This window comes from Scyliorhinus torazame, chromosome 11 (assembly GCF_047496885.1).
Source record: "Scyliorhinus torazame isolate Kashiwa2021f chromosome 11, sScyTor2.1, whole genome shotgun sequence".
Classification (NCBI taxonomy): domain Eukaryota; kingdom Metazoa; phylum Chordata; class Chondrichthyes; order Carcharhiniformes; family Scyliorhinidae; genus Scyliorhinus; species Scyliorhinus torazame.
The window spans coordinates 103,039,939-103,057,432 of record NC_092717.1 but is presented as its reverse complement, the minus strand read 5'-3'; the positions used below and the strand labels follow the sequence as shown (position 1 = coordinate 103,057,432).

At 43.3% G+C, this 17,494-nt stretch overlaps 1 protein-coding gene across 6 annotated transcripts in view; it reads left to right on the top strand.

Annotated features, from left to right (window-relative positions):
• The window catches only part of LOC140385425 (ATP-binding cassette sub-family C member 9-like), a 333,755-nt gene that overhangs the window by 250,971 nt on the left and 65,290 nt on the right, over positions 1-17,494 (top strand). For all 6 annotated transcript variants that reach the window (XM_072467561.1, XM_072467564.1, XM_072467563.1 and 3 more), the window contains 5 exons: positions 491-596; positions 15,055-15,344; positions 15,496-15,610; positions 15,774-15,876; positions 16,602-16,790. In XM_072467561.1, the coding sequence (XP_072323662.1) occupies positions 491-596; positions 15,055-15,344; positions 15,496-15,610; positions 15,774-15,876; positions 16,602-16,790 (803 nt within the window). The remainder of the gene's footprint in view (positions 1-490; positions 597-15,054; positions 15,345-15,495; positions 15,611-15,773; positions 15,877-16,601; positions 16,791-17,494) is intronic.

The following is a 17,494-nucleotide window of genomic DNA, read 5'->3' as shown; positions in this document are numbered from 1 at the left end:
AGAAGAGGATAAAAGTGATTGAGTTTGCTTGTGTATTGAAGTGATTGTGTAGTGTTTTACATGTACGCATTGGGGAAAGAAATGGAGGATGTACTTTGTACTTAATAAACCAAAAGGATTAGTTGAGAAAAATCACATAGATGCATTTACAGAGAAGCTAGGTAACCACATGAAGGAGAAAGGAATAGAAGGATATATTGATTGGGTTAGATAAATAAAGGTGGGAGAAGGTGTGGAGTGTGGACACCAGCAGGATATGTTCAGGCTAATGGCCTGTTTTTTTTGTGCTGTAATATTTTATAACTTTGTAATATATTTCTTCTCCACAGCTTTCCTGCTGATTTTCATTTTTTTGAAATGAGTGCAATCTAAATTTTGGGGAACAAAAATTTTACTTCAACAAAAATATTAATCTAATTAAAAAATTTATTGCAATCAGTAGATATTTAAATATGCAATCTTCTGTGCACTGTGATCCATCTGTTTTTAGATCATTGTTATGCAGGATGGGAAGATTGAAATCCAGGGTACCTACGAGCACATCTCTAAACAAAATCCAAATCTGGTAAAAGCTTGGAAAAATCTGACGGCAAAAGGTTTGTATTTTAGGATAATATGCATGAAATATTATTACTCTTCGAAAAATATTGCGAAGCGGATACTACCAGAAGTCTTAAGATGTGTAGAACTGAACTAATATGAAAATTTGAGCTGTACACGCTTATCTTTACAGTGTAATTTCTCCCCATTTCTTTTTTTTTTAAAAAGATATTTTATTCCGAACACATGTAATATCAACAAAATTACAGTCCATCAAATCAAGGTCCACAGTTTGTACAGTTTTTCTCTTTATATTTAACCTCCCCCATGACGAACAACTCCTCAAATAGCGTCATGAACAGCCTCTACCGCACCTCAAGGCCCTCCTCCGGCCCCCTCAACTCGAACTTAATCTTTCCCAACCGGAGAAAGTCATACAGATCCCCCAGCCAAGCCCGTCATCCCAGCGGTGCATCTGACCTCCAATTTAACAGGATCCTTCGCCTGCGATCATAGAGGTGAAGGCCACCACATCAGGCCCCTTCCCCTACTAGCAGTATGGGCACACCTGAGACCGCAAAGATCACCACCATAAGGTCCGGCCTAACCTTCACCCTTACTATCCTAGATCGCGTCCCAAATACCACCTCCCAATAACTCTCAAGCTTCTCGCCAGCCCCTGCCCGCAGTTCTCACGCCCATCGGCCACCCCTGTAAGAACCCACTCATCCTCGCTCGAGTCATGTGCACCCCTATGCACCACCTTTAAATTGAATAAAGCTCATCCTTATGCAGGAGGAGTTCACCCGCCGCATCGCCTCACACCATAGCCCCAAACCTATTTCCCTCCCCAGCTCCTCCCATTTACTCTTGATCCTCACCACCTCAACCCCGCGCTGCTCTCCCAACCATCTGTATTATCTCCAATCCTGCCCTCTCCCAAGTCGTCTGGAAACAGCAGTTGCTCCAGTAGTATGTACCCCGGTAGCTTTGCACTCCTTTTGTGCAAAGTCCCGCACCTGCATATACCTAAACTCACTGCTCCTCGCCAGCTCAAACCTCTCCCACAGCTCGTCCAGTCCCACAAACTTCCCTACGAGAACATGTCCCTAACCCACGCCAGCCCGCCTCCTTCCACTTGCCATACATCCCATCCACCTCCCCTGGCTTAAACCTATGGTTCTCACACAGTAGCATCAATACTGACATTCTTTCCAACTTAAAATGCCTCCTTAACTGGTTCCATATCCTGATCGTTGACTTCACCACTGGGCTCCCACGTACTTCCCTGGAGCTAACTGCAACGGGGCTGTCACCAGAGCCCTCAGACTGGAACCCCTGCTACTCATCTTCCAACCTGATTCACTCTGCCCCTTCCCAACACCACCTTCTACACATTTGCCGCCTAGTAATAATTCAGCAGGTTAGAGAGCGCCGACCTCCCTTTCTGTCTCTGCAGCAGAGCCCTGTTCACCCTCGGCACCTTTCCCACCCATATAAACTCCGAGATCACTGCCTCTACCCTCTGGAAAAAGGCTTTAGGGAGAAAGATCGGGAGGGTTTGAAAATAAACAGGAACCTTGGCAGCACATTCATCTGCATCCTCCCTGCCAACGTCAAGTGCAAAGTAGCCCACCTCTTAAGATCCCCCTTAACCACTTCCACTAACGTTATCATATTCCACCTGTGCATCGTTGCCCATTCAGAGTTCAGCCGAATTCCCAAATACCTAAACTTCTCTCTAGCTACCTTAAACGGTAGTGCCCCCAAATTGGCCCCCACCTCGACGCATTCACCGGAAAGACTTCGCTCTTCCCAACGTTCAGCTTATACCTGGAGAAGACCCCAAACCTTTCCAGCAGACCCATGATTGTGCCCATACTCTCCAGCAGGTCTGACACAAATAACAACTGGCCATCTGCGTGCAACAACAACCAGTGCTCCCTGCCCCCCCCCTCTCGATCTCTCGCCACCCAGCTGACCCCCGAAGGGCCATTGCCAAGGGCTCAATCGCCATCGCGAATAACAATGATGACGGCATTCCCTGTGCAACCCAAAACATGCTGAACTCATCTCGTTCATATGCACGTTTGCCAGCAAGGACGCATACAAAAGGTGCACCCTCGCCACAAACTTCGGCCCAAATCCAAACCTACCTAAAATCCCGAACAAGTACCTCCACTCTACCCAATCAAAGTCCTTCTCCGCATCCATAGATGCAGTAACCTCTGGTGCCCGCCCCCCTGACGGAGTCATCAGTACATTCAACAGCCTCCTGATGTTGCTGAAGAGCTGCCTACCCTTTACAAAACCTGTCTGATCCTCCGAGACCACCTCTGGCACACACCCGTCCATCCTACCCGCCAACAACTTTGCCAATACTTTCACGTCCATATTTAACAACGAGATGGGCCTATATGACCCACACTCAAGTGGATCCCTTCCCCTTCTTTGGGGTCAATATAAATCAATGCCTGTGACAGTGTTGCTGGCAATTCCCCCCTTCTCCACTGCCTCACTGACATCCCCCAAAAGGTGGGGGCCAACCCTGTTGCAAACAGCTTATAAAACTCAGCCGGACAGCCATCCGGCACCGGGCCTTCCTGACTGCATTCCCCTGATACTATCCATCACCTCCCTCAGCACCAGCGGCTCTTCTAATGCCTGCCTCTTCCCTTCCTCCAACTCTGGGAATCCAACCTGTCCAAGAATCATCCCATGTCCCCTGTTTCTCCACCTGGCTTGCCCTTATACAACTTCGCGTAACACCCCCTGAACACTTCATTTATCATTTCTGGCTTCGACACCACCTCCCCATTCTTTGCCTGCATCCTTAAAATTTCTCTAGACGGTGCCTGCCACAAAACTAGAGGGCCAGCATCCGCTCGCCTTCTCTCCTCCTCTCCCTCCGCAGCTGCATATCTCTCCATTTCTAATAAACACTTACTCTGGAATTACTTGTTAAAACCTTTGTTGATTCTGCTTATTGCATTATTAATAAATTAAAGAAAGTAATATGGATATATAATACTTACTACATATTTCCACAAAATTGCTTCCTACAAAAGCGTTCTGAGCAAATGAATGCTTAAATATTGCAAATTTTGAGAACTTTATAAAATTAATCTTTACTCTAATAATTGTCCATATTAAAAATCTTGCGCCTGATGTGCATCCCAACACATATATTTTTCTTAATCCTGTGTCATAACTTTTGATGAACATTTTGTGTTTCAACATTTATATTGAGAAGTTCCTGTTGAGTTTGTCACCTAATGTCTTCTTTGCTTTTTTTGGAACACTTTGAAACAAACTGGAGCTGAGCTCTTAAAGCTTTAACGTGGTCCAGTCTCTCATTTAAGATATAATCATGTGTTCTGTTTCTGTTTTGATACTTAGACAACATTTCCTTGACAGTTAGAAAGCAAAACAAAAATTATTCATTGAGAATTTAGTTTCATTTTCCAAATGAAACGTAAGTTTGAATTATTTTCTTCCTTCTAATTCTAATTCTAATTCTTCTTTCTAATTGGCTGTTGTCCATATCACAAATTACAGGCTGCATTTTTAATTATATTGGGTAAGCTTCATATTTTCATGCAAAAAAGACGCTCTTCGGAACTATTTTGGGCTTAAAAGGATAGTTTTTATGTATAAAAATTAGGGAAACTGTAAAGAATGAACCTTTGAGTATGCAGGTGTCATGATGGTAATGGCACAGGGAGTGCCAGGGCACACCGTCCTGCTCAAACGGCATGCAGCTGGGGGCCCCCGATCCCCTTGGAGACCCCACACAAGTGTCTAGTACCAAACGGCACTCACCCAAAGCCTCAAACGAATCCCAAAGCCTCAGGTGCCTAGGGAATCTGCACATTAGAGTAAGGCTTACTGCCTCGCTCTAATAAGCAGATTTGCCAAAAAGTGATCCCGACCATTGTGGATGGGATTCACCTCTCAACGTCTCACGAGATTGCGTTGAATCTCGCAAGGCATTGCAAGCTGGGTAGATCCCGGAAGCGGGGTCTCTCGGCTTTCACCGGCCACGCTGCGTCGCGGCGAGATGCTTTTCCGGCGCAGCGTGGCCGGAGGATCGCACCTAGAGAGTTGTATCTCTCGATTTACAGATTATACTAAATTATGTGGCTTTGCAAGTTATGGGGTGAAAGCAGCAAGTTCAAAAAGCATTGATATTCTAAGTTAGTGGGCAAAATGATGGAGTTTGCTCTGGGAAAAATACGAGATTTCCACTTTGGATCAGAGAAAGATAAATAGGGATATTCTCTCAATGGTGTGAAACGAGAGCTAGAAATTAATCTCTTAATTTTGAACACATGGGCCATGGTTCATGCCATGCCTGTGCACATTCAGATCAAAGCAGGTAGGACAAAAATACAGTCACCCATTTGGTCTGAATGATTTAATCGTAGAAATCTGTACCTCCACCGCTGGTCTTCTCTTTGCAATGCTACTGGTGTGACCTGCACATAGCAGGTGGTATTTTCACACTGTGGGCACCTTCAGTCACATGGTGTAGCACTATCACCATGCTCAATGGGATTGATAGATTCAGAGCCGATCTAGCAACTCAAAAATGGAAATTCATGAAATGCCATGGCCATCAGCAACAGCAGATGTGTATTTACTGAAAACTCATCATCTGACATATACATTACTCTATAATTACCATCAAGCCAGGTACCAACAATTCTTCAATGGGGAGTGTAGAAGAGCACACTTGGAGCAGCACCAAGCGTGTCTAATTGAAAGACATGGCAATGTTGTTCTTATCTTCCTGTTCATCAGTAATTGTGATGGTGATAAACCATTGCTCAAAGGCGATGCTCGATAACTGAAAAATGCCAGATATGGATCATCCTGGCTGTCCATCGATTTTTTAAGTAATTGTTTTACTATTTGCTCATCTTTCTCTGCATTTCCATTTGACTGTGCATCTAAAGAGAGCTGGATGTGACATGCTTGAAGTCATACTTCTGTGCAAATTCCCTCCATTCCTGACAACTGAAACATGGACCATTGTCACTCATGACAACCCCATGAAGAGCAAAGATACCTTTAGTATGCATTATAACACGCCTGGCTGATGAGCTGGATAACTGTGCTACTTCAGGAAAATTGGAAAAGTAATCTACAACCAGTAAATACTCCTTCCCTTTGTGACAAAACAAGTCTATCCCTACTTTCTGCCATGGAAGTGTCACTTGTCTGCATTGGTTCTTTCATTTGTCTATGTTGGAATTTTTGACATGTCGTGCATTCCTCTACTATCCTTTGAGTATCCTTGTTGGTCCCTGGCCAATATACCGTGTCTTGTGCTCTCCTTTTACACTTTTCAATTCTGAGGTGGCCCTCATGATGTTTTGTAAAATGTTGGCTCGCAGAGACTGTGGTATTATTGTTCTTTGTTGCCTTAGTGGGAATCCATTGGCTACACTTAGTTCTGCTCTTATGCTGTGGTACTTTGAACATGACCCTTTTGGCCATCCCTTGTTGAGATTCTTGAGTACCATCTGCAGAACTTCATCCTTCTTGATTTCTGCCACTATTATTTCAATTTTTCAGCAGACACTGGCAGTGTCTCTGTTACCAGATTGACATGCACTTGCACATTTTCTTCAATGTGATTGTCTTCCAGCACAGCTGTAGCTCTTGATAGTGCATCTGCAACGACAATGTGCTTGCCTGGATTGTAAATTAGATCAAAATCACCGCTGGAACTTCATCATCACTTAGGTTTTTTTGATGATGGCTACTAATGGTCTGTGATCCGTTTCTACCAGAAAGTTGGCAGGCCACACCGCTATGAAACATTTCCAAGCCATTAACTAGTCCAAGGCATTCCTTCTCAATTTGAGTGTATCGACAGTCAGAGTCGGTCATGGATCTAGATGCATAGACAACTGGATTCCAACCTTCTCCATCTTCCTGCTGTAACAAAACTGCACCTAACCCATCCTTCGATGCATCAGTCAAGATTTTTGTTTTCTTGGTTCAGTCGAAAAATACTAGCACTGGAGCTGTTGTCAAAGCTGTCTTCAGAGGAAGCCATTCTGGCTCATGCTTATCTATCCATTCAAAAGTACTCATCTTCTTGATAACTTCTCTCAAACACGTCTTGGCTGACAAATTCGGAATAAATTTGCATATAAAGTTGGTCATTCCTAATATCCTCAGAACTCCTTTCTTGTCTGGCGGTCGTGGCATATTCATTATTGCCTGTATTTTCATTTGATTGGGTTGTTCACCTTGAGCATACAACTTGTCCCCCAGTACTCTGATTTCTTTTATGCCAAATTGACACATGGCTTTGTTCAACCTTAGCCATTACTTCTTAACACTCTGAAGTACTTTGATGATTCGGTCGTTGTGTTCTTCCTTCATAGAACCCTATACTATTATATCGTCACCATACACACAAATTCTTTGCATACTTTCCACAATGAGCTCCATTGCCGTGTGAAAGATTTCAGATAATAATCTTTATTAGTGTCACAGATAGGCTTACATTAACATGTAATGAAGTTACTGTGAAAATCCCCTCGTCGCCACACTCCGGCACCTGTTCGGGTACATGGAGGGAGAGTGCCGAATGTCCAATTCACCCAACAAGCACATCTTTCAGGACTTATGGGAGGAAACCAGAGCACCCGGAGGAAACCCACGCAGACCAGGGGAGAACGTGCAGACTCGCACAGATAGTGACCCAAGCCGGGAATCAAACCCGGGTCCCTAGCGCTGTGAAGCAACAGTGCTAACCACTGTGCTACTATGCTGCGGATATTATCCCAAAAGGCATTCGAAGAAAACACACGCCCAAATGGAGTGTTAAATGTACAATATTTTGTACTCTCCATCCAATTTGAGTTGCCAAAAATCCTGCGATGCATCCAGTTTACTGAAGCACGTTGCACCTGACATTTCGCTCATATATCTTCACTGTTTGGTTCTCGCTTGATGTTGGCATTGAAGTCTTTAGGATCCATGCATATTCTTAAATCGTTGTTGCAATTCTTAACACACACTATTGAATTTACCCAATCTGTTGGTTCTTCGATTTTCTTAATGATCCCCAGATTCATCATTCTATCAAGTTTAGCTTTCAACCGATCTCTTAAAGGTGCTGGTACTCTGCTAGGAGCCTGTTTTATGGGTTGTGCATTATTCTTTAGTTGAATTCGGTAAGTGAATGGCAAGAAACCTTGAAAAATCTCTGGAAATGCTTGTACTATTGAATCCACCGATCCACTGTGTGCATTCAAAGCATAGTCAGCACTATATACTCTCTTGACTAACTGAAGTGTTTCACAAGCTTCCACGCCTAGTAACGGTTCACGATCTGTGTCTACAATTGCAAATTTCACTTTATGGATTTTATCTTTGACTTGAACTTCAAGCTCACACATGCCTAAAGAATTAATCCTTTGACCATTGTAATCTTTTAAAAATACTGGTCTGTTCAAAATCTTGGGCTTGATTCTCAGCGCTTCAATATCCATGATACTGATGAGATTCGCTCTCGCTCCTGTGTCAAATTTGACATTTATAAACGTTTGATTAACAGGCAGGACGGTAGCACAAGTGATTAGCACTGTGGCTTCACTGCGCCAGGGTCCCAGGTTCGATTCCCTGCTGGGTCACTGTCTGTGTGGAGACTGCACATTCTCCCGTGTCTGTGTGGGTTTCCTCCGAGTGGTCCGGTTTCTTCCCACAGTCCAAAGACGTGCAGGTTAGGTGGATTGGCTATGCTAAATTGCCCTTCGTGACCCAAAAAAAAAAGTTAGGAGGGGATATTGGGTTACGGGGATAGGGTGGAAGTGAGGGCTTAAGTAGGTCAATGCAGACTTGATGGGCCGAATGGCCTCCTTCTGCACTGTATGTTCTATGTTCTGTGACAAATACGATTTGATCCTTGATACTTGATGATTTTAATGTGGCAAGTCTGAGCCTTTAATTTTAGATCCATGAGAAAACTGTTGAACGACTCACCTGTCTGTTGCATGCGAGTTCTGAAAATGTACCTTTCAAAAGCTTCTTTATTCTTTGGGGTACAATGCTCATTGAACTTTTTAACAATGGCATCAAAGTTCTCACAATCTGTCTCTCTCTCAAATACAAAGTGATAAAGATTTTGATCGCCTGTGGTCCTGCTTCAGTGAGCAGCAACACTATTTTTTGCTCATCACTCTGTGCCTGTATACCTAGAGCCGCTGTGTACAAGGTAAACAGCTGCTTAATAACGCATCAATTTGCATCTACGTTACCAGTTACATGATGTCATTGTGATGTTTTCAAGTTATCCATCTTTTCTTCGGTGACGAGTTAAGCGTTGAAATGTGTTCCGTTGATGCTCTCGTCGGTTGGTAGATTATATTTTTTAGTAGTACCATTTCCTAAGTTCTTTACTTCAGATCTTTAATTCGTAGGTCACTACTTCTGGTACCATGTTACGTTCTAGTGCGTTGCAATGATTGAGTCAGTGCACCAAAGAACGTCTAGTTTGTGACTTGGTAAGATTTATTAAATTACAATAACATGGGTAGAAAATAATACTAATACTACTAACGAACTGTAAACTGTTAACAACTAGAATACGGGAGCTAATAAACACGACTATCCACAACGACTCCTCACCCAGACTCCTCGAGGTTGCAGTGTCACGTGCTGTAGTTCTACTCCCACCTGCTGGTTGGGGGTCTAACATATTGACATACACAATTGCTTATGCATATCATTACACATACTTATTTAGGACTAAGAAATTGGAGCAGCAGAGGCTGGTGGACTCCATTTTAGAGGTGTATCATCAGTACTCGCTTGACCCTACTCCAGAGCTATTCACAAGCAGAAAAAAGTTTCAGACACAGTTTGAACTACTGTCCATTAACAAGGCTGTACTTTTTATGAGTACGGGGAGAAGACCAGTTGTCTCAAAGAACAAAGAACAAAGAAATGTACAGCACAGGAAAAGGCCCTTCGGCCCTCCAAGCCCGTGCCGACCATGCTGCCCGACTAAACTACAATCTTCTACACTTCCTGGGTCCGTATCCCTCTATTCCCATCCTATTCATGCATTTGTCAAGATGCCCCTTAAATGTCACTATCGTCCCTGCTTCCACCACCTCCTCCGGTAGCGAGTTCCAGGCACCCACTACCCTCTGCGTAAAAAAACTTGCCTCGTACATCTACTCTAAACCTTGCCCCTCTCACCTTAAACCTATGCCCCCTAGTAATTGACCCCTCTACCCCGGGGAAAAGCCTCTGACTATCCACTCTGTCTATGCCCCTCATAATTTTGTAGACCTCTATCAGGTCGCCCCTCAACCTCCTTCGTTCCAGTGAGAACAAACCGAGTTTATTCAACCGCTCCTCATAGCTAATGCCCTCCATACCAGGCAACATTCTGGTAAATCTCTTCTGCACCCTCTCTAAAGCCTCCACATCCTTCTGGTAGTGTGGCGACCAGAATTGAACACTATACTCCAAGTGTGGCCTAACTAAGGTTCTATATAACTGCAACATGACTTGCCAATTCTTATACTCAATGCCCCGGCCAATGAAGGCAAGAATGCCGTATGCCTTCTTGACTACCTTCTCCACCTGTGTAGCCCCTTTCAGTGATCTGTGGACCTGTACTCCTAGATCTCTTTGACTTTCAATACTCTTGAGGGTTCTACCATTCACTGTATATTCCCTACCTGCATTAGACCTTCCAAAATGCATTACCTCACATTTGTCCGGATTAAACTCCACCTGCCATCTCTCCGCCCAAGTCTCCAAACAATCTAAATCCTGCTGTATCCTCTGACAGTCCTCATCGCTATCCGCAATTCCACCAACCTTTGTGTCGTCTGCAAACTTACTAATCAGACCAGTTACATTTTCCTCCAAATCATTTATATATACTACAAACAGCAAAGGTCCCAGCACTGATCCCTGTGGAACACCACTGGTCACAGCCCTCCAATTAGAAAAGCATCCTTCCATTGCTACTCTCTGCCTTCTATGACCTAGCCAGTTCTGTATCCACCTTGCCAGCTCACCCCTGATCCCGTGTGACTTCACCTTTTGTACTAGTCTACCATGAGGGACCTTGTCAAAGGCCTTACTGAAGTCCATATAGACAACATCCACTGCCCTACCTGCATCAATCATCTTGGTGACCTCCTCGAAAAACTCTATCAAGTTAGTGAGACACGACCTCCCCTTCACAAAACCATGCTGCCTCTCACTAATACGTCCATTTGCTTCCAAATGGGAGTCGATCCTGTCTCGAAGAATTCTCTCCAGTAATTTCCCTACCACTGAAGTAAGGCTCACCGGCCTGTAGTTCCCTGGATTATCCTTGCTACCCTTCTTAAACAGAGGAACAACATTGGCTATTCTCCAGTCCTCCGGGACATCACCTGAAGACAGTGAGGATCCAAAGATTTCTGTCAAGGCCTCAGCAATTTCCTCTCCAGCCTCCTTCAGTATTCTGGGGTAGATCCCATCAGGCCCTGAGGACGTATCTACCTTAATATTTTTTAAGACACCCAACACCTCGTCTTTTTGGATCTCAATGTGACCCGGGCTATCTACACACCCTTCTCCAGACTCGACATCTACCAATTTCTTCTCTTTGGTGAATACTGATGGAAAGTATTCATTTAGTACCTCGCCCATTTCCTCTGGCTCCACACATAGATTCCCTTGCCTATCCTTCAACCCTTTCCTTGGCTACCCTCTTGCTTTTTATGTACGTGTAAAAAGCCTTGGGATTTTCCTTAACCCTATTTGCCAATGACTTTTCGTGACCCCTTCTAGCCCTCCTGACTCCTTGCTTAAGTTCCTTCCTACTTTCCTTATATTCCACACAGGCTTCGTCTGTTTCGCCCTGACAAATGCCTCCTTTTTCTTTTTGACGAGGCCTACAATATCTCTCATTATCCAAGGTTCCCGAAAATTGCCGTATTTATCCTTCTTCCTCACAGGAACATGCCGGTCCTGAATTCCTTTCAACTGACACTTGAAAGCCTCCCACATGTCAGATGTTGATTTGCCCTCAAACATCCGCCCCCAATCTATGTTCTTCAGTTCCCGCCTAATATTGTTATAATTCGCCTTCCCCCAATTTAGCACATTCATCCTAGGACCACTCTTATCCTTGTCCACAGGCACTTTAAAACTTACTGAATTGTGGTCACTGTTCCCGAAATGCTCCCCTACTGAAACATCTACCACCTGGCCGGGCTCATCCCCCAATACCAGGTCCAGTACCGCCCCTTCCCTAGTTGGACTGTCCACATATTGTTTTAAGAAGCCCTCCTGGATGCTCCTTACAAACTCCGCCCCGTCTAAGCCTCTGGCACTAAGTGAGTCCCAGTCAATATTGGGGAAGTTGAAGTCTCCCATCACCACAACCCTGTTCTTTTTACTCTTTTCCAAAATCTGTCTACCTATCTGCTCCTCTATCTCCCGCTGGCTGTTGGGAGGCCTGTAGTAAACCACCAACATTGTGACTGCACCCTTCTTATTCCTGATCTCTACCCATATAGCCTCACTGCCCTCTGAGGTGTCCTCCCGCAGTACAGCTGTGATATTCTCCCTAACCAGTAGCGCAACTCCGCCACCCCTTTTACATCCCCCTCTATCCCGCCTGAAACATCTAAATCCTGGAACGTTTAGCTGCCAATCCTGCCCTTCCCTCAACCAGGTCTCTGTAATGGCATAGTTCCAGGTACTAATCCAAGCTCTAAGTTCATCTGCCTTACCCGTAATACTTCTTGCATTAAAACATATGCACTTCAGGCCACCAGACCCGCTGTGTTCAGCAACTTCTCCCTGTCTGCTCTGCCTCAGAGCCCCACTGTCCCTATTCCCTAGTTCTCCCTCAATGCTCTCACCTTCTGACCTATTGCTCCCGTGCCCACCCCCCTGCCATACTAGTTTAAACCCTCCCATGTGACACTAGCAAACCTCGCGGCCAGGATATTTATGCCTCTCCAGTTTAGATGCAGGCCTTCTTATGTAGGTCACACCTGCCCCGGAAGAGCTCCTAGTGGTCCAGATAACGGAAACCCTCCCTCCTACACCAGCTGTTTAGCCACGTGTTTATCTGCTCTATCTTCCTATTTCTAGCCTCACTGGCACGTGGCACAGGGAGTAATCCCGAGATTACAACCCTAGAGGTGCTGTCTTTTAACTTTCTGCCTTGCTCCCTGAACTCCTGCTGCAGGTCCTCATGCCCCTTCCTTCCTATGTCGTTAGTGCCAATATGTACAATGACCTCTGCCTGTTTGCCCTCCCCCTTCAGGATGCCCTCTACCCATTCGGAGACATCCTGGACCCTGGCACCAGGGAGGCAACATGCCATCCTGGAGTCTCTTTCACGTCCTCAGAAGCGCCTATCTGTGCCCCTGACTATAGAGTCCCCTATTACTATTGCTCTTCTGCGCTTTGACCCTCCCTTCTGAACATCAGAGCCAGCTGTGGTGCCACTGCTCTGGCTGCTGCTGTTTTCCCCTGATAGGCTATCCCCCCCGACAGTATCCAAAGGGGTATACCTGTTCAAGAGGGGGACAACCACAGGGGATTCCTGCACTGACTGCCTGCCCTTTCTGGTGGTCACCCATTTCTCTGCCTGCACCTTGGGTGTGACCACATTTATATAACTGCGATCTATGACGCTTTCCGCCACCTGCATGCTCCTAAGTGCATCCAATTGCTGCTCCAACCGAACCATGCGGTCTGTGAGGAGCTCCAGTTGGGTGCACTTTCTGCAGATGAAGCCATTCGGGATGCTGGAAGCCTCCCGGACCTGCCACATCTCACAGTCAGAGCACTGCACCCCTCTAACTGACATTGCGTCAATTAATTAAAATTAAAAGTTTAAAATTTTTAAAAATATTTTTTATTTTTAATTTTTTTTTTAAGTTACTGTTAACTATCTGTTTCCTAGCACTAGATTGCTAATATAAATGCGAAAGCTAAATATAGTACTCTCCGATCTCTGGCTTAGATACCCCTCTAAATTATAATTAAGTAATTATGTTTAATTAGTTACCAATGCTTAATTTTTTTAATTTAGTGTAGATTCCAACCAGCCACTCAGGTCACAGCTTTTCTGTTTCCCCCCAACACACACAATTTGAAAAAGGTATAACAGTAAAAATGAGTAAAAATCACTTACTTACCTTCTTACCTTCTGAGTGTCTTAGATGTTCTCAGGTTCTCTCCCTGACAGAGACTGCTCATCCTCCTCCTGGCTCACCAACTCAAACATCAAGTGGCCTCCCATGAGAACCCCTAGATACCTAATCAGGCCGGCAACCTCGTTTCCGCCCCTCTCGGGGTCAGTGGCTTTTAAATCCTATTACTGAGACCTGTATAAATCGGAGTCTCCCTTGGACAAGTCGGTCGTGTCTGATTTCTGGACAGTCTGCCCATCTAAGCTTTCAAAGCGGATAAGAGCTGTGAGTTGGACTCTCCATTATGCCCTGAGGAGATTTTAAAATGTATCGGGCTGATGCAGGTTGGCAAAGCCCTTGGCCCTGGTGGCTTTCCAATCGGATTTTATTAAACTTCTCGGAACAGCTCGTATCTTTGTTATTAGATATGTTTAATGATTCCCTATCCAGGGGTTCATTGCCTCCAACCCTCACTTAAGCCTCTATTTCCTAGCTCCTTAAGAGGGACATGGACCCGATCAAGTGCAGTTCATACCGACTCATCTTGCTTTTAAATACGAATATTAAGCTTCTCGCTAAGGTTCTGGCGCTCCGGTTGTTGCCTTGCCTTCCCAATATAATTTAAGAGGATCAAACAGGCTTTGTAATCGGCCGTCACTTATCAGCCATTATACATCGCCTTCTAAATGTTATTCTTTCCCCTACCTCTACACCCAAGCCAGAGGTGGTAGTATCTCTCAACGCTTTAGACTGGATGTCCTCGGATGCTTCACCCCCTTTCCGCATAATCTCTTAGCTGGCACAAGGGATGCAGTGTACAGGTCTCAAGTCAACTGTGACAAAACTGCTGCCTGTCCCCTGACTATTGTATCCTGAATTACTACAGCATCCTCACATTTTTCTGGACTGTGCTCCGAAAGCTAGTGATTTGAAACAAACCTGTTGGACTTTAACCTGGTGTTGTAAGACTTCTTGCTGTGTCTGTGTGGAGTTTGCACATTCTCTCCATGTCTACATGGGTTTCCTCCGGGAACTTTCCTCCCGCAGTTCAAAGATATGCGGGTTAGGTGGATTGACTATACTAAATTGCCCCTTAGTATCCGGAGATGTGCATGTTAAGTTACGAGGCTAGAGCGGGGTGGATGGGGGAGTGAACTTGGGCAGAGTGTTCTTTCAAAGGATTGGTGTAGATTTGATAGGTCGATTGGACTCCTTCTGCATCGTAGGGATTCTATTTAGCAATACAGAGTATATCTATAAAGTAAATATCTGCAAATTGTATGTAATTTTTTTTCAGAAGTTAACAATGTTTGAAATTGCATTTTAATAGGTGACCATAAAGAAGAAAAGAAAACTGAAAGTGAAATGGTAGATGAAGTTTCAAAAATTGAGAAAAAACCTGATGATAATTTGAGTGGAAAACTGATTCAAGACGAGGAAAGAGAAGAAGGAAGCGTTTCCCTAAAAATCTATTGGCTTTACGCCTGCGGCATTGGACTTGCCTTTTCGTTTTTTTTAATTCTCGCAGTGATAACAAAGCAAAGCTTTCTGGTAGCTGTTGATTTCTGGCTAGCTGAGTGGTCATCTGCAGGGAACCATTCGGAGACAACTGCAATTCAGGTCTATTGTCAAAAGCTTTTTGTCTTTTTTCCAAAAGTTATTTTGTAACCATTTCTCTATCACTAAATTTAGACCAGATTGTTACTAAATAAAGTCATACCCTTTCACTAAATTACCTTTTTATTCTTTTGTGATTCTTGTATATCCTTAGTATGAAAAAGAAGTGGATAGTGGCGTTTTGAATTATTACCTCTATGGATACATTGGGCTAGCTTGTGGTGGAATCTTATGTGCTTTGTTCAGTTCCCTTGCACATGTCATTTCAGGTTTGTACACTCTTGAACTGACTGTTGTACTTGGCACTATTAATTTAACTAAACAAGCATGTGCGTATAATCTTTTTGCCATTCTTTAGAATTGCTCTGACTTTAATGTAATTTATGTGCATTCAAGGTTTATAATGATTTTCTTATTCCCTCCTATATGAAGGTATCCGTGCTTCAAAATATCTGTTCACAAATTTGTTGCAAAACATTACAACTCTTCCATTAAGGTTCTTTGAAACCACACCTGTTGGGAGAATTCTAAACAGGTATGAATCTTACATTAATTATATGGGTCACTCCAGACAATCATCTTTTCCTAAATTATTATTATACAGTGTGACAGACAGTGCAGCATTAGGAAGTTGTAATTATAGAGGAAAGTGAGACTGAAATAGTGTATGAATAGCTCAGCAGAAGTGTAGGCTATGTCAGAATTTTATATATATATAGCCTTGGGCAACCCAGGGTAATTGCTATTCCCAAGGAGGAACGCGACGTGATTGTTCACTTAAAATTCAATACATATTTTCAGTGGGTTTTGAACTTGCTAATAGATTTTTTTATATTAAAGATATACATTATAATCTTAATAGACTGTGTCAAAGCTTAGAGTTGCTTTTAGTACACTTCTTGTACTTGGAACATGTGTTTCATCACAATTTCCAGTGTAGTTGTTAAAGTAGCTTCTTTTGCAGAAACAACTTGTTGATTAACTGCCATGTGGACCAAAATTGAAATAGCAACAACCACGCTGATGGTATGATCACCCTGGTGGATCAAAATCGTGAATGCTTAAGCGGCCAGAAATGATGGAGATCTGGGTCATGGTAGTGGGTGTGGGTGGGAAATAAAGGGGTAAATGGCTGATCTGCAATTGTAACAGCATTTTGGATTACTCCAAAATGCAAAACAAGTACAGTTATGGGACTTGATTGATGATGGTTTAATAAACAGCAGTGTACAAATTCATTGAATCCTTGTTTATTTCCAGATTTTCATCTGATTTCAAGACCATAGATGATCAAATTCCCACAAACCTGGAGCACCTTATGTGGCATATTATGATGTGTTTAAGTGCCATTGTGATCAATATTATCGTGACTCCATTTTTTCTTCTTCCAGTTATTCCCTTACTTGTTCTCTACTATTTTCTACAAATGTATTTCAGAGCATCCTCCAGGTAATGTCCTTGCATGTATTGTTCACTTTGCATGGTTGGGAATATTTATGTTTGACATTTTTTGATTTGTGGAAATGGCAGAAATCATTTCTGCAACTTCTGAAAAGTCTATAGTCTTGTATATTTTAATTAAGTGTATTCAGGTTCAACTAGTGTTATACTGTCACTGCTTTCTAATATAACATAGAGTTGACAAAGCTAAGCACCAAGATCATTCACACAACTCTTTGAACAGTTTCCTTGCTAGTAAACAACAGAAGTAATGCCAATTAAAGTTAGTCCAGATTGTTTAATCATTGGAAAACTAACATGGCATTTATAAGGTTAACAAATCATATTTAACAAATGTTCTCTTGGTCCTATTAAATTAAAATGCAGGTCAGTTCATTTTTCACTTTGGAATTTCAGGAATTTCCCCCAAGCAACGGCTGGGCACATTGGTCTGATTTTTAATAGTTGTCCTGTCTAATTTTAATCCTACTTGGGCTGTAAACAACCAAGAATGTTATAGTTTATAATATATTTTTTAAAGTAAAAACCCTTCAGTAGTGCAAAGCTTTTCAATTGTGGTTAGACAGACATTCAAAAGAAACTTGGAGATGAGATGGTGAGAAAAGTCTGCAAAACAGTTACTCACATTTATTTGGTTGTCTGCACTTGTTAGAATCTGTTTTGTCAAATTTGATGTCACACTCTGTGAGTTA